We start from the raw sequence: 25407 nt of genomic DNA, 5'->3' as shown, positions 1-25407 counted from the left end.
GCCCTGGGGAACCTCAGACCAGCTCCTGGGTCAGTGTTGGGGGCACCAGCCCTGTGGACCAAGCTATAGGTCCCAGACCGCCACCTCTGCCGCCTCCAGTGCACAGCCCGCCTACCCGCTGGGGCTGGCCTGTGGGGTCCTGCCTGCCTCTGCCCCAGGTTCCGGGTCTGGCTCATTAAGAACCAAACTCCCAGAGGCCTGTTCCTCTGCAATTGCTCATGGCTTAGTCTCTGCTCAGTTCATGAACACCAGGGCGGCTCCAGCCACAGGACTGAAGGGTCCCGTGGTCGGGGGGGCCCTCATAAGCATCCTGTGCTGGGGCGTCTCCTGCCCCACCCCAAGGCAGGCCCTCCTTGTGCCCTAGAACTTCCTTGAAAGGAGCCCACCCTCAGGGTGAGGCAGGGCTGCCCTGCATTGTTACATCCACACAGGCCGCCCTCAAGTTTCTTTCTCCCACACACGCCCCTGCCCCCTCCTGCCAGCTGTGGGTCCGCCGGGGTTGAGGCCCTACCCGCCCCGTTCACAGCCCCTGCTTCCCTTCAGTCCTTGGCTCTGAGAAGCCCCCAGCCCTGGGCCCTGAGCTGACACGGACACAGCTCTCATGGAGCTCAGCGGCCCCTCGGTGCGCGGTGAGTGCCCAGCAGGGCCTGGAGCAGAGTCCTGGGCTTCCCCGGGGCCACGTGGGGACTGTGCACGGGCAGCGGGCCCCCCTGGGCGGAGGGCAGGGCCACCTCCCCGCCCTTGACTCCTCCAGCTTGGCCTCACCGCCTGCCCTGGGGCCCAACCTGTGGGCTGTGGCACCCTTGCTTTGACCTTTCCTGGGGCCACCCTGGGGTGTGCGTCCCCCTCCTGGGCACCTGTCTCCCCGGCTGCGGCCCAGGTGAGCCTGGCGTGTGGCTGCCCTCTGGGCCCCTCGGCTCAGGGCTGCCCTGCCCTCCACGTGCATGGCCACGGGTCCCTGGCGCCTGGGACTTACGGGGCCCCTGCTGGGGAGGGGCCTGGGGAGCAAGGCTCTGCCTCCTTGTCTGGGGCCCTCAAAGGAACTGGAAGGTCCCAGGCAGTCCTTCCGGCTCCCCCGGCCTCCAGCTGCCCAGCCCGGGGCCTGTACTCAGCGGCTCCTGGGAATGAGGGTGCTTTTCAGGTGTGATGGGCATGAGCTCCCGCCTCAGCTGGGGTCTCCCAAAGTTCTGTCCAGCTGGACGACGTGGCTGCAGTTTATTCCAAGGCAGATCGTTTCGGTGGAATAATTAAGACTGGAGAAGATCGGCCTATATTTTGTGGGTGTTGGTGTTGGCCTAGCCCTCAAACGCCACCATCCACCACCCCCCGTGTGTGTGTGTGCGTGTGTGTGTGTGTGTGTGTGCACGCGCGCAGTGGGGCCTCCCCGCCAGCACTGCCAGCCAGGTTTGATTTGCACAGGAAATTGAATTCCAGCTCCATGCTGCACTGTCACAGGATTACTGCAGGACCTGTCGATGGGCGTTTGCTCCGAGCCCCTGACCCTCCTGATCAGTGGTGTTTGCAGCCCAGTGCAGGGGCGCAGCCCCCGGGGCCCCTCTGGGACAGGCTCTGTTGAGGGGGCGCACGTGTGCACAGGGTGGCGGCAACTTCCGGGACCACGCTGACCCCTGGGGCTGGGCCCCGGTCTGCTGTGTAAGTGGGCAGTGTCACTTGGCCCTTCTCTGGCCACACGGCTCCTCCCGAAAGCCTGGACTCTCCCTAGGGCTCTGGTTACCTGAGGACACGGAAGGTGTGTTTCTACTTTTAGAGGAAACGCCTGTGGCTTCCCCACCTTTTTCCCGGCGGTGGGGCGGTGGGCTAGAGGTAAGAATCAAATGTCCCATCTCTCCAGATGGAACTTGCCCAGGAGCTGCTCGGATGACACCTGTGCTTCATCGCTGCCCGCCCACCCTCCCCATCTCTTCCCCCTCCCTCCTTCCTTTCCTGCCAGCCTGGCCTCCCTCCTCCTCTGGCCCCCAGGCCCCGTGCATCCTCCCTGGGTTCTCGGGAGGCATCGCGTCTGCCCACGCCCACCTGGAACATTGTCTCACACTGGCCTTTGTTTACAACGATCATTACTACTTTTACACTCAGAACAAAGAAAATATTCTGTTTGGGGAAAGAACTTCACTCCCTCTGGAATTTACCATTTTTCAGTTGGCGAGCTCAGCTGCTCTGTCCATCCGTCCATCTGTCTGTCCTCAGGGGGAACTGCTGCCTGTCCTTGGCTCTCTGCGGCCTCTGCCCTGACTCAGGGACTCCGTTCCGTTCTAACCCCCGAAAGCCTTCAGAGCGTCACAGCCGCCCGGCCCATGATCCTCCAGAATGTCAGCTGCTCTCGTGTATTTATTTTTCCGATTGAGCTTTCAAATGAATTCCGTCAAGATCAAAAATAAACTCATTGAAATTTGAGTAGGAATTGCATTTCAAGATGAAATGGGAGGGAAGTGGTTATCTTACCCCCCGGGGATCCTTCACATTTTGTCGTGTTTAGTATATATTGTTCTTACGGTTCTTTTAGTTCTTATAGTTGTTTTATGTTCAGCTGTTATGTATTATCTTCTATGTTACTGTGAATATGTTTTATTTTCCAGCTTTATTTCCACTTTACTGGGAACGGTGGCTTCTGTGCCCCGGCCCGCTGCACCCCCTCCACCCCCATTGCCCTCTGCCTGCCCTCAGCTGCTGAGGATGTGGGTGGTCCCGGGTGTGGGCGGAGGGTGGTGGCCTGGCTTTGCCGGCTTGTGGCTCATCCCTGCCAGGAATAGTGAGGCCCCCTCCTGCCTTAACCAGGGGCGTTGGGGGCTAAATGTGCTCCCATGATGCTGTCCGTGGGGCAGAGGTGGGTCTCCACTCTCGACTGGGGTCTGCAGAGCGTCCTAAAAGTGGGCAGCCAGCCAGACCGGGCAGCATCAGGAAGTGAGTGTCGAGGCATCTGATGGGCACAGCCCTGCAGGAGGAAAGGCTGTCTCCTGGGAGCGGGGGCGGGGCATCCGTTGGCGAGTCCCAGAGGCCCTGGCCCTGGATGCGGAGCTCTGCACAGTGGGCGGGACTTGGCGTATGAGCCGGGGCGTCCAGGGCTCCTGTCCTGCATTCCAGCGCCTCTGGCTCCCGGGGCCTTTTCTCGACTCTGGGTGGAGTCCTGCCCTCACTGACCAGGCCTCCTCTCACCCACTGCTCTGCATACCCCACATCCCACGGTGCCCCTTTTTCCTCTCTCTGCATCTGCACAAAGGCTGGGCTGGAATTGACACAGGGGCTGCTTCTGGGGTGCCTGCCGCAGTCAATGTTGGGGTAGGAGGGCCTGGCCACCCTCTGCCCTCCCCCAGCCCAGGCCTGTCAGGAGGCCGTGGGTTCCGAGTCAGGACACTCGCTGTGAAATAGGGCAGGGATGGGGGCTATTCTCCAGCTGTGAGGCCCAGGGACCCTTTTCTGGTCACCTGGGCCCAACCTGGGGGTGAGATGCTCATCCCCGGCCCCTTGCTCCTGCAGAAGGAGGGCTGGTTGGGTGATTATTTGGGGAGGGAAGGAAGGCACCAACCTCAGGGGATGAAGTGGCCAGAGCCCAGGCCCATGGCTTTGTGTTTCTCCAGTTTGTGGGGAAAGAAGTAAGATGATCCCAGCCATCCGAGGAGTCTCCTGCCCCCCGGACCCTCGGGTGGACCTGGAGGATGGGGTGGGTGGGAGAGCAAGAGAGTGGTTGCAGGGAGGACAAGTACCGTCCTGGGGGCCCTCGGCCTTGCCTCTTTTCCCGGGCCCTGTTCTCAGGCCACCCCAGTGACGCCACCTTGCCCAGCCTCCCCCCGCTGCCATCTGAGTGAGAAGCCTTTGCTTGCAATTGCTATGGCAACACCTCGGCGGGTGGCAAGTGATCACCCTCCCAAGTGCTGCTGTGACATCTTGCTGAGTTAACCCAGGAGGAGCTGTCTGGGGTTCCGTGCATCCCTTATGGTGGAAACGCCGTGAGGAGAGGGCAGCTGTGGCCGAGGGTGTGGAGGTGTCGGGTTCTGGGACTCGAACCTGGCTGTCCACAGCCTCCACCGGGGCTGCTGGAGACAGCTTTGCCTGCAGCCCGTCCTCGGCCCTGTGATCCTGGTGTTTACGCTGGCGGCGAGGGCTGTGCTCTGGCCCTTGCCATCACCGTCCAGCTCCCTGACCAGGCTCGAAGCCCCTTCTCCTGAGATGTCCAGGCGCCGATCTGGGCTCTGGATCTCAGAAGCCTGTGCCTGCGTGCTGTGCCCCGGACGTTCGGCCCAGCCTCCGTGTTCCCATCACACCCTCGACTGCGACCACACAGGTGGTCTCGGGGGGCCGTGGGCAACATCGTTAAAGGCAAGCCGTCCTGCCGCCCGCCCCCTCTGCCCGCCCCTGCCCACTGCCCACTCAGGGCAGGGCCAGTCCATGGCTGCAGCCCAAGCAGATGTCATGGATTTGTCCCCATTGTCAGAGAGCTCCGCCCCCAGACCTTCGAGCAATGGTGTTTCTTGACTCCATTAGTTGGGACATACGTTGGCTTGATATTAACTTTTTAAAAAAAATTAGAGTAAAGTACACATAACATAAAATTTACCACTTTTAAGCATACAATTCAGTGGCATTAGGTACATTCACACTGGTGTACAGCCATCATCACCTGGGGAACTTTCTCATTGTCCCAAACAGAAACTCTGTCCCCATTAAACACTAACTCCCTACCCGCTCCCTGAGCCCCTGGTAACCTCAAATCTACTTTCTGTCTCTATGAATCCAGCTAATCTATGTATCGTGTATAAGTGGAATCCCACATTGTCACTGGCTTCACTCATTTAGCTTGATGTCCTCAAGGTACATCCATGTTGTAGCCTGTGTCAGAATCTCCTTCCTTTAGAGGCCGAATAGCATTCCATTACGTGGACGGGCACATTTTGCTTCTCTGCTCATCCACTGATGGATTGGATTCTTTCCGTCTTTAGGTGAGTGTGAATCGGGCTGCTGTGAACCCGGGTGTACAAACACCTGTTTGGGTCCCTGCTTTCAATTCTCCTGGGTGCATACCCAGCGGTGGATTGCTTGATCATATGGTGCCTTGTGGTATTTTAATAGTAGAGCTTTAGCTGTGATTGTGAGGGGGGGTGGGGTGGCGCCCTCGGGTGGTGTGGGGTCTCCGCCGAGGCTCAGATGCAGGCAGTGGGTCTGGAGAACGTTTCCTGGACTGAGCTGACAACCTGTCCCCGTGGGACCAAAGGCCCAGGTCAGCCTGCCTGAGAGCCCAGGGGGGCGGAGGCCTGGGTGTGCAATTAACGTTATGTTTTTACTTTGCTCTCATTTCTTAGAGATTACCTTTTATGTTAAATTTAATGATTATATAAGATACTTGCATGATGTCAGGTTAAAATCTGTAAGACAAAGTATAGCCTCCACTGCTGTTCCTTCTGTCCTGTTTCCGCCTTCCTCCTACAAATATCCCTTTGTTTTTTTTAACATGTTTATTGGAGTATAATTGCTTTACAATGGTGTGTTAGTTTCTGCTTTATAACAAAGTGAATCAGCTATACACATACATATATCCCCATATCTCCTCCCTCTGCGTCTCCCTCCCTCCCTGAATATCCCTTTTGGAAAAGCTTGGTTTCTGTTTCCATTGGTTTCTTTTCACTATATCCGCATGGCCTGCTTCTTAAGTGCCCGGTCGCCTGCTGTTCACACGCTCTCTACACTTTGCTTCTGACTTGACGGTGTTTCTGGAAGGCATGCTCTTCGTTCAGAACTACCCCGATCCCTGCCCTTTGCAGCTGCACAGCCCGCCACGGGGTGGGCATATTGACGAGCTCCCATGGCTGCAGCAACACAAACGCGCCGCCTGACAGTCGTGGAGTCAGAAGTCTGAGACTGGTCAGCCCTGGGCTGGAGTTGCAGTGGGGCAGGGCGGGGCCCTCCTGCAGGTTCGGGGGAGCACCCGTGTCCCACCTTTTCCAGCTTCCAGAGGCGCCACGTTCCTGGGCTTGTGGCCCTGCCTTCCTGAGAGCTCCGCTCCTTTGTCACCTCTTCTCTGACCTCCCCCCTGCCACCTCCTCTGTCCCTTCGAAGGGCCTGGTGGTTACTCTGGGCCCACCTGGATCATGCAGAGCAACCCCTACATCTCACCCTCCTTCACATACCCCCATCGGCAGGGTCCCCTTAGCCACATGAGGTGGCACGTCCGCAGCGTCCAGGGGTTGGGACGTGGGCACGTAGGGGCCCGTCGTCCTGCTACCACATGTGTTCCTGGTGAGTGTCAGGCTGCTTCCTAGCTTTGCGACCACAGGCGGGGCCGCGGGTATCATGCCTCACGCTTGACCCGGCGCGTCTTCCAGTTGGTTCCTAGAAGCGGGCTGTGTGGGATGCAGGACGGATGCACGTGTGATGCCGCCAGACACACCAGCCGTCCGTGGGGCTTGTGCGCCCCTGGGCCCCTGCCCAGGGCTGCTGCCAGGGCTGGGCCTCCGCCAGCCCGACAGGTGAGAAATGGCATCTCGCATTTCTTTTATGACAGGCAAGGTTGAGCATCTTTTTAAAGTGTTCGAAGACCATTTTCACACCCTTTGTCCCCTTTTCTCCTGGGCTGATGGTCTTTTTTATTTTTAAAGCCTCATTATATTGGTGATATTAACCTCTTATTTCTCAGTGAGTTGCAGATACTTTCCCAGTTTATTATTTGTCTTTCACCTTATTTCTAAGTGAGTTGCACATATTTTCCCCGTTTATTATTTGTCTTTCACCTTCGTTTCTCTGGGTTTTTCCTTGTGTGTAGTCGTGTCTGTCGGTCTTCCTTGTTGCTTTCAGGTTTGGGGCCACAGGGATGTGTCCCCCCTTCTAGCTGTAGAGGACCCCATCCTGTTTCCTTCAGCACGTCTGTGTTTCCCTAATCATGTTAAACCTATCATGCATTTGGAATTTATTCTGCCTTGTAAAGTGTCACGAATGGATCACGTTACATCTTTTCTTATGTAGCTGTTCGGTTATCCCAACGCCATTTTTTCATAAAAAGTCTATTTTGTCCATAAATTTGAGACGCCGCCTTTGTTATGTACTAAGTATCCTTTGTTATGTACTAAGTATCCTTATGCCGTTGGGTCTATTTCTGGATTTTCCCTCCTGCCCCTTGGCCTGCCTGCCTGTTCCGCTGTAGGACCGCACGTTATCACGGAAGGTGTATATACGCGCTCTGACACCTGGTCAGGGCTCACGTCCCTGCCTGGCTGTTCTTTTAAAGTTTTCTTCTTGGCTATTTTTACTTGATTGTCTTTCCCTATGAATTATGTGACCAACTTGTCAGCTCCAGGAAAAAAAAATCTGCCAAACGTGTAAGCAGTGTTCAATTAAAATGAAAATTACCCCCCGCCATTCGTCCCCAACTATTCCAGGCCTTGGAGGCGCTGCTGCGGCCAGTGGCATGTCACACGGAAAGCCCGGGGCTGCCCTGGTGCCCTGGGATCTACAGACTTTATTCCTTTTCATGCTTAGATCTAATTCCATTTCTTCTTTGTCTGTCTTAAGTCGATTATGGGAGGACGCAGCTCAGAAGCCGAGACCAGTTCCATTTGAGGAAATGGTTTCATGGCACCGATGCTCTCAGCCTTGGAGGCTGCTCATAAAATGCCAGAGGCTTTCTGGCCCTTTGCTGCTCTGTGTGAGCTGCGGCCGGGGTCCCTCTGCACCAAACCCCAGCGCTTTAAACGGCCTCTGATTGGAGCCTCTCCCGTCGGGGGCTCTGCGGAGCCCGCAGGGGCCTGGCCCACTCGGCCTCTTCCAGCTGGGCCGCTGGGGGCCTAAAGCCCTTTTCGGCTGCCCCTCCAGAGAGCGTTCGGATGCCACTGACTCTAAGGGGAAGCCCAGCACCGGCTCAAACAAACGTGAATGTGCCCGGCGGCCGTGGGCCTCCGGGGGCCGGTCTGGGCCGCTGGGGCTGCGCTGGCACCCCCTGGCCTGGGTGGGACAGGGTGGGGAAGGAGCTCAGGGTGTGGGCTGGACTGGGGCCGCCTGGACAGGGAGGCGGGAGGGTGCCTGGGGGAGGCCAGTGGGAGCCGGGCGGGCCAGTGCCCGCAGGCGTGGTCACGGACACTGGCAGGAAGCAGGATGTTCTCACGGCCGTGACAAGGCACCACAACTGGGCGGCCTCAGACAACAGAGGTGTGTTCTCCCGTGGTCTGGAATGGAGGTGGCCGCGGGCTGGCCCCTCCTGGGGCTGGAGGGGAGGCCGGGTTTCCCCTCTCCTCCCCTAGGGTTTTCAGCTGGACCTGAGAATTAAAGTGACGTAAGGCAGAGGAACGGGAGAAAAGCGTACAGTTAATGTAAGTTCACATTCAAAAGCATACACATTGTTTAACGTAAGTTTTGGATGACGCTGGAGCCCTCGTAAGGAAATGAAGACCCAGAGGAGGCAAAACCTCAATGTTTCTGTGCTGTGGGTCGGACAAAGCGGCGACGTGGAACGGTAACTAGAGTCCGTGGGAGGCCGAGGGAGGAGAAAAAATGCTTCAGCAAGGCCTGCTTGCACGGAATTCTCCCGGCCTGGACTTCGCATCCTGAGGATAAGATCGTCCACATGGGGTGATTCCCTGGTTGCAGAGGGAAAGGGGGGTGCAGGTGCCCATTGCCCTGCTGCTCTGTGAGGGTCGTTGGCTGGAGGCGATCGTGGCCAGAGTGCACCTTTCAGGGCGTGTCCCACTGCCCTGATTCCCCCCAACACCCCCCGTCGGGAAGAGTCACAGCTGTGAACTGCTGCATGTCTCAGTGAACCAGTTTCTCAGTCCTGAGAACAGGTCAGTTTCGTTAAGCAGTCGTATCTCATTTTAGGAGGCGGCGTTGGAGGGCCTTCGCGCAGAAGTGAGGCCTTTGCATGGTCTGAGCGATCAGCATTTAATGGGAGGTACTTCTGTGGAAACAAAGGAAAAGCCAACTGTCCAGCCGGGCCTGAGTCCAGAGGGTGGTCAGCCGCGGGCACTTCCAGGAGGGTGGTCTCTGTGCCTCCCCGGAATGGGGAGGGCAAGGGCAGCTGGTGGCAGTTCTGCTGCTTTTCCTGGGCTGCAGTTGGGACGTGGCCATGGCGTCGGGTGAGCTCTGAGCAGCCCCCAGCCAGCACCAGGGGGATGGTCCACGTGTGACCTGTGTGATTTCTCTGAAGTTTATACTAAGTCATCAAGCTTCAGCTTGTAGGGGAAGTTTTCATTTCTCATGATTCCAGGTCAGAAGGGTAGGAGAGAAATTGGAAATGTTAATTGCTGACAAAGAGACGTGGCCGTTGGACACCCCACAGGGTGTGCTGTACTGTTACTGAAACAGAGTTCTGTCCCTACAATCACCCCCATTCATTTATTTATTTATTATTTTATTATTACTAATTTTTTGTGGTATGCGGGCCTCTCACTGCTGTGGCCTCTCCCGTTGCGGAGCATGGGCTCCGGACGTGCAGGCTCAGCGGCCACGGCTCACGGGCCCAGCCGCTCCGCGGCATGTGGGATCTTCCTGGACCGGGGCACGAACCCGTGTCCCTTGCATCGGCAGGCGGACTCTCAACCACTGAGCCACCAGGGAAGCCCCCCCATTCTTAATAGAGATAATGGAAGATTAGTTTGTTTGCAAAATCAGTGTGGTTTCATTAAACTTGGCCTGATTATTGATATCAGTGCAGCAAGAGTAGATTGAACATGTAGGTCTTTTAAGTCTGCTTTGCTGGAACTTTTATGAGGAATTCCAGATTCGACTTTTAAAAGCCTCTCGAGGCTAAGAAGCCAAGCCAGCAACTTGTCACCAGGCTGTACCTTCGGTACCCGTGACTTTGGGTGCGCTCCTCTCTTCTCGATGTCCCCAGACGTCCTGAGATCCCTGGACCTGCTAAGAAGTGACCTTTACTCACTCGTGAGGACATGAGCCCCGTACACCAGGCGCTAGGCCACAACCTCCCGGGCTCCACAAGCTTTGCTCCACAGGGTCCACCTTAGTCTGTGGTCAAACCTGATTCGAGTGTCAGGTGTTTTCGCTGTAAACATCTTTGTCCCAAGCAGTTTCCCTGCACATCTAATTGGCCGTAAAAGATAAAATAACCTGTTGACAGTTTGGTTTGACAGTTGGGTTTCAATGCCGTAAAAGCCAGATTGCAAACTACACTTGAAAATAACAAGTCAGTCGGCAAATTCTTCGTGGGCACAGCCATCCCTGCCACCCGTCAAAACCAAAAGTTTCCCAAACTACAGCAGATGTCAAAGAGGTGGCTAGTAATTCACAACAGTCTTGGAGAGCATTAATTACCAATCCCGTAGCTAATTTAGGTACAGTGTCTCACGCCATCTTTCCCAAATGTATCATAGGCAGTGTTGGAAGTTGGCAGAGAAAGGAGACTCAGCCTCCTTCTGTTCCCTAGAAAGAAAGGATTACGTGATTCCTGATGAGAATACATTTCTTGAAAGTGGTGAAACCTTTTTGCTGTTTGATGGTGGAGAACGTGATGTAGACAGAATTTTGGTGTTTGGCACAGAATCTGGCCGAGATGATTTGGAGAAATACAAGGGCTGAGCGTGTGATGGAACGTTTCCGTGTAGCCCAGATATGTCCTACTAGTTATGTACATCCGTATATTGATACAAAACAGCAGCGTCCCTTGTCTGTTCATTTTACTTCCAGGGAAATCCAGAGAGAAAGCAGATTTTTTTATATCGTAAAGAATTTACATCCAACATTAAATCTTGAATCCTTAATGGTCGGTCGACTTTTTTTTTTTTTTTTTTTTTTTTTTTTTGGTCGGTCGACTTTTAAGAAAGGAAGTTTCATTGCTTTTTCTAAGCTATACCCAAATACAACTATAATCATGAATCTACACACATGTTAAATGTATTCAGATCTTTCTTGCATTTTTATTTTTTACAATAAAATCCTTAAAAATTTTTGCTATTAATTTTCATGTTTCATTAATTCTTTTTAAATGTCTCTCTTTGTTTTATTTTTATTATTTTATCTTTTATGGCAAAATCATATTATGGCCAATCAGTTGTCTCTGCTTGCAGCAAAAATTCTTATGGTGAAAATACCTAGAACCACTTGATCCCATGTACATCGTTTTAAAATATGACATTCCAGTGGAAGTCTGGTAACATAACCAATGTTTTAAATTAAATCCTGTTACAAGGAGAACATATTCTATTGACCCTATATGTAAATAACTATATTGTCATGAAAACAGGACATTTAATAAGAGTTTCTGAAGTTTGGAGAGATCAGGGAAAAGATAAATGTCTCAGTTCTCTTTACAAAGGTATACTTTTCCAGATTGCTTAAAGAGAAAGAGAAAAATAATTTCTTAAGCCTGGAAAACAGAACATTAAAAAACCAACAATGCTTCAAACAAAAAGTCATAAAAATAATAATCATCTTCATGAGTTCATTTAGTCCCATGGAATTAATTCTTGTTTTCCTTGATCTTGGATTAGTAGTTTTATGAACCCATCAGTTTTTCCACTAGATTTTAGAAAGGCTCATCTGGTTCAGTGGTGTGGTTTTAGTTACCAGAAACCTGTATTCCAGGCTCCTTGTCAGAGTTCTTTCCGTGAACTTTTTAAAGATGAAGCACTTTTGTCTGAAGTTCATTGTAAAAGCTTTCAGGAAAGCATCAGAGTAAAACAGTAACTATGTGTAAATGACTGAAGTTGAAAAGTAGCCATGGTCAAAGATCTGATGAGTTTATTGCAAAAATGATGCAATTGACATGGAAATTTGGTTACTTCTGTGGCATATAGTATTTTAAGATAATACTTAGAATTATGACTGATTATATAGAGAGTGAGGACACTGAAAAATTTCTAGCCATTTTGTATAACTTTGGAAACACTTATACATAAGTAACATATACCCATACAAATATAGAGAAGATTTATCACCAGTTTTATTTTGACAATATTTCCCATGTAATTTAACATATCAAATATGCCTAATTAGTTTAATATCTCTCTTTTTATAAGGTAAGATAATAAATCTTTTGAGAATCTCCAGGGGCCCCCTTGAAAATCCCAAACTTAGTTCAAGGTCGAAAAGACTTTATTTTGAATTTGATTTTGGGAAGTTTGTAAAAAATGTCAAAAAGTTGAAAACACGATTGAATAAGATTGCAGGTCACTATGAAACAATATTTAGCCATTGAACCTAAGTGACAAATTTTTTTTTTTACATCCTTATTGGAGTATGATTGCTTTACCATGTTGTGTTAGTTTCTGAAGTGACAAAGATTTTAAAGGCAAATATAGGAAGTCATACACTTGAGGAAAAAGAAAATTTAGTTCTTTTGATATTGAGAAGAGTCCGTTTTTCTAAGTAATCAAAGATGTGATAAAGGCAACACGAAGCCCAGGAAATTGTTTGGTTAAGACACAGAATCTTTGTTTTCTAGGCAGATTACTCAAAAGGTAAAGAAAAACCTTCTATGACCTCTTTTTTATGAATACACTCTTTGTTCATCCTATGGGAAGATTAAATGAAAAAGAAGACACAGAATGTCATGTCTAGTCCTAGGACTAGACAAATAAGCCTTTATATAAATTAAGTATCTCTAAAACTCTCAGAAATACAGAAACTAATCCAAATGTTTTTCAAGTTCATGTGATCTGGGATAATCTTTGGTAAATAAAAGTTAAGTCTTTAAATGGCTACCTATTTTAATGTGACTATAAACCAATGAGCCTTTTCATGGCTTAAAACCAGTCAGCCTTTTGTGACTTAACCACAGACACAGAGGCGTCCCGGAAGAGGGCACAGAAGGTGCAGCCCTCACCAGGATCCAGAGCTTCTCCCAAGGTCAGCCCAGAAGAGCAAAGCCTGCCGTGTCACAGGTGGTCAAAAACAACTCGGCCTCTCCTGAACTGAGCACCCTCTGAGCTGTGCTGCTGGACAGGCTACGCGGAGATGTCGCAGCACAGACAAGGCAGTCTGGGGGGAGCTGGCAGAGGTCCGTATGGCTCTGAATGACAAGTGACATGCAAGACACAGGACGGCAGTGACCACTCCTGGGCACTGTATGTCCATGGATGACCCACGGACTCCCAACACCACACCCCCCAGAGTCACGTTCGCTCTCACAAGTGTCTCCCTCCCGCCAGCCTGCATTCGGAAGGGAAGAGCCAGGAGGAATCTCTACCGCCCGCAAGGGGCTCTGGCCAGCGATCCCGCAGCTCTTGTCAGCTCTCCCAGGACCCCCTCGCTTATTTTCATTTTGAAAATTTCGACTGGCTTTCAAAACAATAATGTTAAAAGTGATCTAAGGCTTCCCTGGTGGCACAGTGGTTGGGAGTCCGCCTGCCGATGCAGGGGACGCGGGTTCGTGTCCCGGTCCGGGAGGATCCCACATGCCGCGGAGCGGCTGGGCCCGTGAGCTATGGCCACTGAGCCTGTGTGTCCGGAGCCCGTGCTCCGCAACGGGAAAGGCCACAGCAGTGAGAGGCCCGCGTACCGCAGGAAAAAAAAAAAAAAAAAGTGATCTAGAAGGGACTTCCCTGGTGGCGCAGTGGTTAAGAATCTGCCTGCCAATGCAGGGGACACGGGTTTGAGCCCTGGTCTGGGAAGATCCCACATGCCATGGAGCAACTAAGCCCATGCGGCACAACTACTGAGCCTGTGCGCCACAACTAATGAAGCCCGTGTGCCTAGAGCCCGTGCAACGAGAGAAGCCACCGCAATGAGAAGCCTGCGCACTGCAACGAAGAGTAGCCCCCGCTCACCATAACTAGAGAAAGCCTGCGCGCAGCAACGAAGACCCAACGCAGCCAAAAAGTAAATAAAGTTAAGTAAATAAATAAATCTTAAAAAACAAAGAAGTGATCTAGAAAATGCAGAAAGTTCAGAAAAAAATCACTGTCCTGAGGCCGTCTTCACTGACGTCGGCAGCACCCTTTCTGGGCTTCTTTCTGTCCTTCCTGCGTGGCAGCCCCACGCAGCTGCAGCGGGCTCCCGCCCTTTTTGGGCCGGTGTGGTCCTCAGCACACAGGCCCTTCCTGTCCTGTCGGGCCCAGGTTTCCCCCCACCAGGCAGGGCCGGGTGATGCTGAGGCCAAGACCAGCTCTAACAGCTTCCTCTGGATCCAGAAACCTCAGACCACGGATGGCCCCCCCTTCTGCCATCAGGCCACCTGGTGGGCACATCGGGGATTTCCATTTCCGGAATTTCACTGCATCTGGAAAGTCGGGCCAGGTGGCTCGGTGGTGGTGCCTTGAGCTCCTCTTGGTGATGAAGGTGCTGTCTGGCTGCACCGCAGCCCACGGGAAGCTGGCGCTCTCCTCCCTGGGGCAGCGTCCACTAGAGCGAGTGGCGTTGCACTGGCTGCTCTGTGTGATCAGAAGCCGGCTGGCAGCTGGAGCTGGAGCTAATATTATTCTGGGACGTGGTGTTTCTACATCAGGGCTCTCTGGGAGGGAGCCGTTGGCCTTGCATCTCAGCAGTGGCAGAATTTTACTTGTGTTTCTGGCCCATGTCTGCATAACAGCCCATTTTCTTGCCCAGATCGGCAGCCTACAAAGATAGCACCCATCAGCCCGGTCTCCCAGCTCCAGGCCAAGGGTGGGAAGAAGGCTGAAGTTTCACACTTAAAAGGGCTCAAGGGCCTTTCCCTGCAGCTGAGGTAGGTAGGGCTGTTCTTCCTGCTGATGGAATCGTGCGGAGCTTGGGGGCAGCCCCAGGGGCAGGCACTGGCCTTCAGCGCTCCCAAGGGACTCAGCCAGGCTGACAGCCACGGAGTGTGCCCCACGGCATGTGCAGAAGCTCTGGGGTTCTTCTCCCGTGACCTCGGCCAGGAGCCCCCGTGGGGCAGCCCACCTGCCCCTCTGGGGCCCTGCCGGCCGCTTCCTTCTCGGCCCCTTGGATCTTTGGCTGGGGGGCGGTGGAGGAGAAGTCTAGTGCCTCACCCCAACCCTGCCACAGGCTCAGAAGTCCTGAGAAGGCATTTGGAGAGCAGATGTGACAGGCTTTTAACTGGTGTAATTGCACTTTACCAAACATAGTTACGTAGCCGCCCAGGACCGGGTCTCCGGCTCCCCTTCGTCAGTCTGCATTTCTGGGTGACATTCTCCGGCCAGGACCGGGCACATGGAGACGCACGAAAGAACATTAAGTCAAGCCCGTGCTGTCCCCGGGCAGCTTGGAAGGTTCTGGGTGTGCGTTCCCAACGCCCAGGGCAGCCAGCTGGGGAGAGTGCTCTGGCCATCCCAGGGCAACCTGGGGGCCTTTTTGCTGAAATGAGAGGAAAGATTCAGAAAGGCTCACTGTCCTAAAATGCGTGGCCTTTAGGGGCCTTGCAATGTGGCCACCTGCCCTGGCTTCTCTCCTGGCCAGTCTCTGTCCAACAGGGCCTGGCGTACTCAGTGTCAGGTTGCCCGTTACGGCCCAGAGCAGCCCTGGCAGCTTGGAAAGCAGTGTTCCATGGCAGTGACACCGACCCTCGTCTGGGTCCCTCAGGGCACCTGGAGGGCTGAGTGGCTGCATTTGTTTCCTGGGGTTGCTGTAACGAGTGACCACCCTCGTCTGGGTCCCTCAGGGCACCTGAGGGCTGAGTGGCTGCATTTGTTTCCTGGGGTTGCTGTAACGAGTGACCACACACGGGGTGGCTGAAGACAGCACACATTTATTCTCCTGGTTCTGAAGGCCAGAGCCCTGGCCTCAGTCTAACTGGGCTAGGATCAAGGGGCCCGCAGGGCCGTGCTCCCTCGGAGGCTGGAGGAGAGAGTCCGTCCTTTGCCTCAGCCCTCCTCCCAGAGCTGCAGCCCCTCCAGGTGTCACGTTTCCTTCTGCGTGGCCTGGATCCCCAGATCCACGTTGCAGCCCAGCCCCCAGGGTGATGGTGTTTGTGATGGTTGGATGAGGTCGTGAGGGAGGGGCCCCCATGATGGGAATGGAGTCCTTGTAAGAACAACAGGCCAGAGCTGGCTCACTCTCTACGCGATGTCACCGTGCGAGGCCACGCGAGGACACGGTGAGGGGCGCCACCTGCGAGCCAGGAAGCACCCTGACCTCGGACGTCCAGCCTCCACGGAATACATGAGAGAAACACCTGTTGTTTGAGCTGCGCAGCCTGTGGCGTTCCGTTGTGGGGCCAGAGCCGAGCAAGACCCTCTTCTGTCTCCGCTCTGCCCCCGCCGCCCCCGCGAGGACCCTGTGATTACGATTAGGGCTGCCTGCACCTGCCAGGACCGCCTCCCGCCTCGACATCACCAGCTTAACCATACCTGCAGCGTCCTTTTTGCAGGTGACGTCACATGCCCACAAAGTCTGGGGACGAGGATGTGGACATCCGTGGGGGCCATCGTTTAGCTGGTCACAGCAGGGAACACGGCCCTGGGTGGACTCGTGCACACAAGGCCCGGACTTGCCCTTGACCACGACCAGTTGGCAGAAGCCTCTTAGCCACCGTCCTCACTGACCCCTCACAAGCTCGCGAGCCAGATGGAGAAACAGAGGGTCAGCCAAGTTCAGAGGCCACCGGCCAGCCAGTCGGAGTGGACAGGCCTGAGGGGAGGGACAGGCCCAGGAGGCAGAGCCCTCTGGCTGGGGAGAGAAGCTGGGGGGACATCAGAGCTGCCCTTGCCCACCCACAGTCCGGGGCCCCCTTCTGCACGCGCCCTGTCGCCGGCGGGGCCGCGTGGTTTCACAGCTTCGAGACCAGGTGGGCGTCGTTGGAGGCCTGAAGCGATGTGGGTCTCAGGCCGGCGCCCCAGCCCCACCCCTCCAGTCCCCGGGGTGGGGTCTTCCTGGGGCGTCGGCCCAGGTGACGCAGCTTCAGGCAGCGCTCCGTAGGCGTCTGGGTGGCCGTCGCAGCCCCTGGTGGGGTTTGTGCCCCTGGGTTCGAGGTGGGGCAGTGTGGGCTCGGGGTGTGCCGAGCTCAGCCATGAAAGATGCCCCCTCTGTGCCCGTGGGCGTCACCTGTGAGCTCTGCCTCTTGGGGCTCCTGACATGGCCTGTGGGCAGCGCGGGACTGAGCGTGGAGTCACCTCGAAACCGCAGCTGTGCCCGTGAGGGTCACTGTAGCGGGTAGACGTGGGTGTGCAGGACTCTGGCTGTCTCACCACGTGGGTGCGCCTGGGCCTCGGGCGTCTGCCACTAGGTGGCGCCACGATGACGCTGCAGGAACGAAAGCCAGGGAGGGGCTCGGCGTGCCCTGCCCCCAGCCCCAGCGGGGCTGCTCTGTTTGCCCGAGCAGGTCTGGCTTCTGCCTATATGGGTGTGTCATCTCTACACTGTTTGCATTGAATAATGTAGCTTGACCTTTTCCCTTGGCGTTTTTTAAGTTGTCACACGTCATTAAAAGTATTTATAAACATTATTCCAGTGGCTGTGTGGTATTTCATTGCTCTTACTTGCCTGTGTCCATAAGGATGTTGGATGTTAAGGTGGTTTGAAAGTGTGTTATACAGTTTGTTCACCTGTGAAGAACATCTTTGGAAAAGTCACTGCGTTTCTAAGATGCGTTCCTGCGTGAGGGACGTGGGTTGCACCCAAGGGTTGGATCCAGCAGGTTTGGCCCAAGATCTGGTGCCCGTTGAGATGTCTGATCAGTGCCAGGCCACCTGCCTTTGGGTGAGGCATCTGGGACAGTCCCCCACCCATCTGGAGCTCCAGGATTTTCCACTTCCTCCGGGTCTCTGGCTGTCACTCCTTGAAGATCTGGAGACTGAAGTCTGTGGGAAATGCCTTGGGGTTACCTGTCTTGGGGGGATGGTGTCTCCGCTTGAATGGGGGGCGTGGCACTGGTTCTGCAGCCCAGTATCTTGTTCTTTGACCCTGGTTTCCTTTGTCCGGGTTCTGACTGATGCTCCTTGGCCACGAGGGACCCCAGGCTGAGTTTCTCCTTATTCTGTGCTTCTCACTCCCCTCTGCATCCTGGTCTCTCTGCAAGCAGTTAGCCTCGTGTTGGCAGTGTCGACACTGCTTACTGACATTGCAGCTCGCTGCTCAGAGGGTTGGGATTTGAGCTGTGCAAGGGCCCCACTATCTGAGAGCGTCCCTGTTGTGATGGGGACGGTGGCCTGTGCTTGGTGGGAGCAGCAGCTCTTGCTTCTGGGCTCCCTGGGTGCAGGGCACCAAGCGGGGCGTCCTCTCGTTCATGCCCCATCAACCCTCCGAACCAGTCACTGCCCCAAGCCCTGGGAAGGGGGAGCCCAGGTCTCGGCCCGTGAGGGGCGCGGGCACCATGCAGGCCTAGCCACCCCTGGCATCTGTCCTCTCAGGCCGGGTCCCCCCGGCTTCAGTCTGCACAGGAGACTTATTCCCGCCAAGGACGTGAAATCTGGTCATTTCAGTGTTGTTACGGCCGCGGTACGCGTCCCGGCAGCGGTGCTGACGTGCTCTCTGCCCCCAGGTGTGCATCGTGCAGAAGCGGGACACGGAGAAGATGTACGCGATGAAGTACATGAACAAGCAGCAGTGCATTGAGCGGGGTGAGGTCCGCAATGTGTTCCGGGAGCTGGAGATCCTGCAGGAGATCGAGCACGTCTTCCTGGTGAACCTGTGGTGAGCTGGCGGGGGTGGAGCCCTTCTCCTGCCCTGGGCACCCTCCCCCTCCGCCTCCCCTCTCTCCCCCCTCGCCTCCCAGTGCCCTGGGAGGTGTCCACACATACACACACATGGCACTAACGCAGGGCTTCCTGGCCTGCAGGAAGCCCGGACTAGGTGTCCACACATACACACACACACACACACACACACACACACACACACACGCATACACACATGGCACTAACACAGGGCTTTCTGGCCTGCAGGAAGCCCGGACTAGGTGTCCACACATACACACACACAACACACACACACACACACGCACACACACATGGCACTGACGCAGGGCTTCCTGGCCTGCAGGAAGCCCGACTTCCCCACAGAGGATGCCTGTGACACATGAAGTTTCTGGCACTGAAGTCCGGGAGGGAGACTTTTAGCGCCTAAATCTGAGTTTCCTCCACAGACTGGGCGCCAAGACCAGCTGAGGGGTGGGGGGCCTGCAGTGAGCTCAACCCCTTCCGCTCTCCCTGCAGTCCTGCGAGCCCCTAGAATGAGACCAGTGTGGCTTCTGGGGGGAAGAGGGAGGAACATGACATGAAAACTTAATTCTTTGTAACTTTACTCTTGAGACAAGAGCCAGCTGATTATCTGAGAGCTCACAGCAGAGATTACAAAGTGGACGGAGGTCCTTAAACCATTGTTTTCCTACTGCCACCATCTTCATCATCTCACCACTGTCTTCTTCTTTATCACCTTCATCCCCAAAACCATCCTCAACATCACCACCATCACCACCATCACCACCGTCACTACCGTCACTACTGTCACCACCATCACCACCGTCATCACCACCATCACCACCGTCACCACCATCATCACCGTCACCACCGTCACCACCATCATCATCACTGTCACCATCACCACCGTCATCACCGTCACCACCATCACCACCGTCACCACTGTCACCATCACCACCGTCACCACCGTCACCACCACCATCACCACCGTCACCACCGTCACCATCATCACCGTCACCACCGTCACCACCATCATCACCGTCACCACCGTCACCATCGTCACCATCATCACCATCACCACCGTCACCACCATCACCACCATCATGATCACCATCACCACCGTCACCGTCACCAGCATCACCACCGTCATCACCACCATCACTACCATCACCACCATCATGATCACCATCACCACCGTCACCACTGTCATCACTGTCACCACCGTCACCACCATCACCACCATCATCATCACCGTCACCACCATCATCACCATCACCACCGTCACCACCATCACCACCACCACCGTCACTACTGTCACCATCATCACCACCGTCACCACCATCACCACCACAACCACCATCACCACCACAGTCACTACAGCTGCCGGCTAGAGGCTGGTCCCTTGCCCAGCCCTACCTGAGCATTTCTCCTCACTGTCTCAATTTCTTCTTTAACGACCCTCTTTATCCCCTTTTTGGAGAAGAGGAAACCAGGGCATTAGGAAAATGGCCCAGAGACAGTGCTGTGTTCCACTCTCCATCAGTCAGCCATGGGCATCTCTGTCCCAGCTGGGCACCTCCCATGGGGACAGGCCTCTCTGTCTTTCCTGAGGGCTCTGGCTCCAGGTGGCTCCTTGGGCAGGGCCCCTCTCCTGGGGGTGCCTGGTGGGGGGTGGCCTTGGGGCCAGGGCTCTTATAGGTGTGGCAGGAGCTGTGACTCTGGTCCCCCAGCCGTGCGCATGGCAGGTCCTCCCACGGTGCCCACAGGTACTCCTTCCAGGACGAGGAGGACATGTTCATGGTGGTGGACCTGCTGCCGGGGGGAGACCTGCGCTACCACTTGCAGCAGAACGTCCAGTTCTCTGAGGACACCGTGAGGCTATACGTTTGTGAGACGGCACTGGCCCTTGACTACCTGCGCAGTCAGCACATCATCCACAGGTGTGTGCACACCTGACGGGGCGGGTGCCGCCCTCCAGCAGGACCCAGATGGGCTCCTGTGTGCTCTGCCCTGCCCTTACCCGCAGCCCTGCCCCCGGGTGTGGCACTGGGCCCGTCAGTGCCTGGCTCTGAGGCCAGCTCCGTGGCTGCACATGTGATGGCCGCCTGGGTGGGTCCTGTCTGAGCATCCCCAGCTGAGGCTGGGCACAAGGGCTGGTGGCCTTCCTGGGGTGGGGAGGGGGGCTTCACCTGGTCTGTTCAACTGCAGTATCCCTGCCCCCGCCCAGCAGGTGCCCTTGTGCCCATCTGCCATGTCTTTGGCAAATGCAAGCTAATTTTAACATTTAACATTCAAACTAATTTTAGCATCTGAAGGCAGATGAAATGCGAAAGATGAAGCTGCATCCACAGGATAAAACACAAAATCCCACGTGGTAGAAAGTGAAGTAGACGTGATTCTGCGTTTCTGCCTGTGGGATTCTGTCACCTGGTCATGGTGCAGGACCGAACGTTTACTGAGTGCCGAGAGGTTGGGAAGGCGAGGCCTGAGGCCAGCTGGTGGAGCCACAGACCCCCAGTTGACAATTCTGCGCAGCTGCGGGGCTCTGGGAGAGGGCCCCGCCTCGGGGGTCCAGGCGAGGGGGTTCTGCTTTCATCCTCTGGGGGCTTCGGTGCCCCTCGGCGTCCAGTGCTGGGCATTCTCCCCGCCGTCTGGCCTCAGGAGGTGAAGGGCTGGGTGCACCCAGCTCTGCCAGGGTGCTGCCAGGTGGGGAGGGGGTCTTAGGACCCAGCTCGTGGGAACCCCCAGCCATGCCGGAATCTTTGGACTCATCTCCCTGCTTCCTGCTCTTTCTACAGAGACGTGAAGCCCGATAACATCCTCCTGGATGAGCGAGGTGAGCCTAGGCGTGTGAGCCCAAAGCCGCGGAGGGTGTGCGCCCCTGCCCGCAGGACACATCCCCTTGGGACAGTCATGCCGTCCTCTCTCCTCGCAGGACATGCGCACCTGACTGACTTCAACATCGCCACCATCATAAAGGATGGCGAGAGGGCGACTGCGCTGGCCGGGACCAAGCCGTACATGGGTGAGGCTCGCCCCTCCCAGCCCGCGGCCCCGCCAGCCTGCCGGCCGGTCTCCTCCCCTGCCCTGTGGCTGGTGCGGTCGGGTCACTGACCTAAAGGCACAGCAGCAGGGGACGGTCAGGCTAAGAACAGCCAGGCCTGATCCGTGCAGAAGAATCTGAGTGACGGGCGTGTATTGTGGGTCTGATAATGAGATAGCCCACTGCCCTCGTCAGGCTGTGGGACTGGGATTTGAACCAGGCGGTCAGTGGGGAAGGACGGACTGACCGCCGAGGGCAGCTTCCTAGTTCAGCTCTGGCGGCAGCCTGGTCTCTGGGCCTGCGGTCACGGGGCCTGCGGTCACGGACCCTGAGGTTACCGGGGCTGGGGTCACGGGCCCTGCGGACACCGGGGCTGGGGTCACGGGCCCTGCGGACACCGGGGCTGGGGTCACGGGCCCTGCGGTCAGGGATGCTCAGCTCCTCCTTCCCTCCCTGGAAAGCTCCGGAGATCTTCCAGTCTTTTGTCAACGGTGGGACTGGCTACTCCTTCGAGGTAGACTGGTGGTCGGTGGGGGTGATGGCCTACGAACTGCTGCGTGGATGGGTACGGAGCTCCTGCGGCCCGCGGGCTCAGTCCCCAGACCCTGAGCTAGCTGCGTCCCCCCGGGGTGGCCCCAGCTCCCAAAGGGGTGAGGCTGCCCCCACCCCCAGGTGCTCAGGGCAGTCTGTGCTTTCCGTCAGCGAGGCTGCATGCCGGAGGGGGCTGGGGGCAGGCAGAGAACCGTCCAGCAGGGCTGCCCCCTCGGGACTTCCCGTGAGGCTCATGTGCGGGTGGGCCCCTGTGCTATCCCCCAGCTGCCGCGGCCCAGCCAGCGCTGGAGCCCCGGAGGCTGGGGGCCTCGTCAGGTCACCACCTGCCCTTCCCACCTCCTCGTCCGGGCCTCCGAGGACTTGCCCTGGAGAAGGCCCTAGGCAAGGCAGCCCCCTCTGCCCTCTGCAGCTGGTCCACCAGGCCCAGGCGCCCTGGGGGCGCTGTGCGTCCTTCCCAGCCCGCTGGCAGCCTCTCGGGTCGCCTCCCCGGCTGCACTGCAGGCTTGGCCTCCTGGGCTCTTCCCTGGGCCTGCACCGGGGGCTGGGGGCAGGTAGGGTGCACCTAGCATGGCCCTGGGTTCGGGGAGGCACCGCTGCAGCTCTGCCTCTGCTGCCCAGAGGCCCTACGACATCCACTCGGGCAACACCGCGGAGTCCCTGGTGCAGCTGTTCAGCACCGTGAGCGTCCAGTACGTGCCCACCTGGTCCAAGGAGATGGTGGCCCTGCTGCGGAAGGTGAGCCGCCCCTCCCGGCCCGGCCGGACACGTGGGGCTCGACGGGCATCCTGTCCCGAGGGTGGGCAGCCTGGAGGCCCTGGTCCAGAGAAGGCATCTGGTTCGCGCCTTCTGCGTCTTGTGTGCCTCTCCGGCCGGGCTTCCAGCGGTCACCCGCCCCTTGTCCTGCTGTAACAGCTCGGCCCACGTGAGCACTGGTGCATCTGAATTTAATCCTCACGACCTGGTTGCGCGTCACAGATGCCCAGACTCAGGGCAGGTCACCCCATCGTGTGTGTTGGAGGGAGGGTGTGTGGGGCTGGGTGCCGGGGCCGCCCTGCTCTGGTCCCCTCTGCCCCATGCCTCCTGCTGGAGGTGGGCAGTCACTGGCCTGGCCAGCCCCCCGCGGGGAGCAAGCAGAGAAAACCCCAGAACCCCCGCGCATCCCAGGTCCTGAGCGCGAGTCAGCAGCGGCCCGGGGACCTCAGCCTGGTGGGGACCTCAGCCTGGTGGGGACCTCAGCCTGGTGGGGACCTGGGGCTGTGGCGTCACCACCGGAGTGCCTCCCCTGGGGTCCAGGTCCGGGCCGGGGGGCCGCTCCTCGGCTGGCCAGCCAGCTCCCCACTCGGAGAGCCATCCGTCAAGCACACTGGGGCGTCGAAGCTGGGTCAGGATGGGTGAGGGAGGGCGTGCTGGACATTTGTGGCCCGGCTCACCCCCAGCTCCCGTCTCCTGGCCCCGGGGTCCTGCTGGGCAGGTCCTGGCCCCTGCCCGGAGACCTTTGGCCCTGGAAGCATAGCCAAGCAGCTAGAGGCCCTCCCCCCAGCCCCCGAGAGGGGCTCTTAACACAGCCTTCGCCCCGCGCAACTGTGCCCACAGCAGCCAGGTGGGTCACGCGGCGGGACCTCGGCCGCCGCGGGCCCAGGCCGGGGGTGAGGAGGGTCCGCACACCAGGCTGGGGAGCCTTGGACTGGGTCTCTGCTGTTTCCCCCGGAAAAGGCGATGGCTGTGATGCTGGTCACGCGCACGGCTGCCCTGGGGCCTCCTGGGGCCGTGACAGCCACCATCCTGTCGGGCTCCAAGCGGGAGGGCAGTGAGCCAGGCTGCTGCCTGCTGATGGCTCCGGGGAGACCTGCTCCGGGGCCGGTGAGCGCCGGGCAGACCTGGGCCCTGGGCAGGCTGACCGGGGCCTTGTTCCAGCTGCTCACCGTGAACCCCAAGCACCGCATGTCCAGCCTGCAGGACATGCAGGCGGCCCCCGCACTGGCCGATGTGCTGTGGACCGAGCTGAGTGAGAAGAAGGTGGAGCCCGGCTTCGTGCCCAACGTAAGCCCGCAGGCCCAGGGCGGACGGGGTGGGCGAGGGTGGCCGGGTGCCGGGCTCAGCACCGTCCTCCACAGAAAGGCCGCCTGCACTGCGACCCCACGTTTGAGCTGGAGGAGATGATCCTGGAGTCGCGGCCGCTGCACAAGAAGAAGAAGCGCCTGGCCAAGAACAGGTCGCGGGACAGCAGCAGGGACAGCTCCCAGTCGGTGAGCTCGGGCCCCGCGCCCAGCCCAGCTGCTCCTGCCTGCCCTTCGCTCCCTCCTCTGCAGGGCGGGCACTGGCCGTCGGGGTACGAGGGTGCCTCCTGCCTCACCCAGCTCTGCTGTGGCTGCGTAGGGCCAGGCTCTGCCCCCGTGGTCACGGGGCCACCTGTGTGCGTGCGTGCACGCACGCTTTTGTGCATGCGTGTGCGTGCATACGCGTGAGTGTGCATGTGCGCGCGTGCATATGTGTGCGTGTGCATGCATGCACGTACGTGTGAGTGCATGTGTGTGCATGTGCACGCGTGCATATGCATGTGTGTGCACATGCGTGTGGGTGTCTCTGCCTCCTCTTCGCACGAGCACACCAGTGACAATGGGTGGGATGCATAGTGCAGGTGACCTGCCCTTTACTTGACTGGTGGCATCTGCAGGGACGTCGTTTCACATTCTGAGGAAATGGGGCCAGGACCCCACCCTGGGGGACATGGTTTAACCTGTCAAAGCCCCCATCCTGCCCCAGGTCAGCTGCTCTTGGAAGTGGGGGGCGTTCCCGGGGAGCAGGCTATCCAGCCTGGACCCGTCCCTGGGGTATGGCCAGCGTTCACAACACAACTAGGGCTGCAGGTGTGGATGGTGGTGGTCACAGCGGGGACACTGTATGCGCTCGGCAGTCCCCCAGCCCCCGGACCCGGCCGAGCCTGTGGGGATGTCCTGGGATGCAGCCTCTCACACCTGGGGGGCCTGTGCTGCCCCCGGCCTGGGTCCTGGGCAGAGAGATGGGTGTCAGCCTCTTCTCACTGCGGTGAAAGGCCAGGATGGGGTCTTCCCTGGAAGCCTCAATTTCTCAGTGAGAAGGTGGGTGGGCTCCCATCCCCTCCCCTGATGGCAGCCCCTGGTGCCGGCAGGGGCACTGCAGGTGTGGAGCTGTCCTTGATTTCCTGTTGGTCTGACTTTGTTCTTGCTATCGGGGTGGGAGTGATGGCTTTGAGTTCTTTATATGAAAGAGCTGAAGTTACATTTCTTATTTCTGTTTTTTATTATTGATCGATAAGAGTTATTTATTTACATA

The 25407-nt window shown here is 56.9% G+C and overlaps 2 protein-coding genes across 6 annotated transcripts in view; both read left to right on the top strand.

Moving 5' to 3' along the window:
• BNIP3 (BCL2 interacting protein 3) overlaps nt 1–25407 on the top strand; it is a 547174-nt gene that overhangs the window by 353295 nt on the left and 168472 nt on the right. The window lies entirely within an intron of this gene.
• Nucleotides 1–25407, top strand: part of STK32C (serine/threonine kinase 32C) — an 82498-nt gene that overhangs the window by 49712 nt on the left and 7379 nt on the right. For 2 of the 4 annotated variants that reach the window (XR_007471500.1, XR_004481234.1), the window contains exons 3-8: nt 18344–18495; nt 20267–20440; nt 21299–21336; nt 21436–21525; nt 22005–22830; nt 24010–24135. Coding sequence is in view for 1 of the 4 variants with exons in the window: in XM_033420674.2 (XP_033276565.2) it covers nt 18344–18495; nt 20267–20440; nt 21299–21336; nt 21436–21525; nt 22005–22108; nt 22714–22830; nt 24010–24135; nt 24210–24341 (933 nt within the window). In the remaining 3 variants the exon portion in view is untranslated. Of the gene's footprint in view, nt 1–18343; nt 18496–20266; nt 20441–21298; nt 21337–21435; nt 21526–22004; nt 22831–24009; nt 24136–24209; nt 24342–25407 lie in introns of those variants that run through there. The other 2 variants (XR_004481236.2, XM_033420674.2) reach the window with 2 other exon arrangements.

The sequence above is a fragment of the Orcinus orca genome, chromosome 14 (genome assembly GCF_937001465.1).
Source record: "Orcinus orca chromosome 14, mOrcOrc1.1, whole genome shotgun sequence".
NCBI lineage: Eukaryota > Metazoa > Chordata > Mammalia > Artiodactyla > Delphinidae > Orcinus > Orcinus orca.
This window is presented reverse-complemented; position numbering and strand designations above follow the sequence as displayed.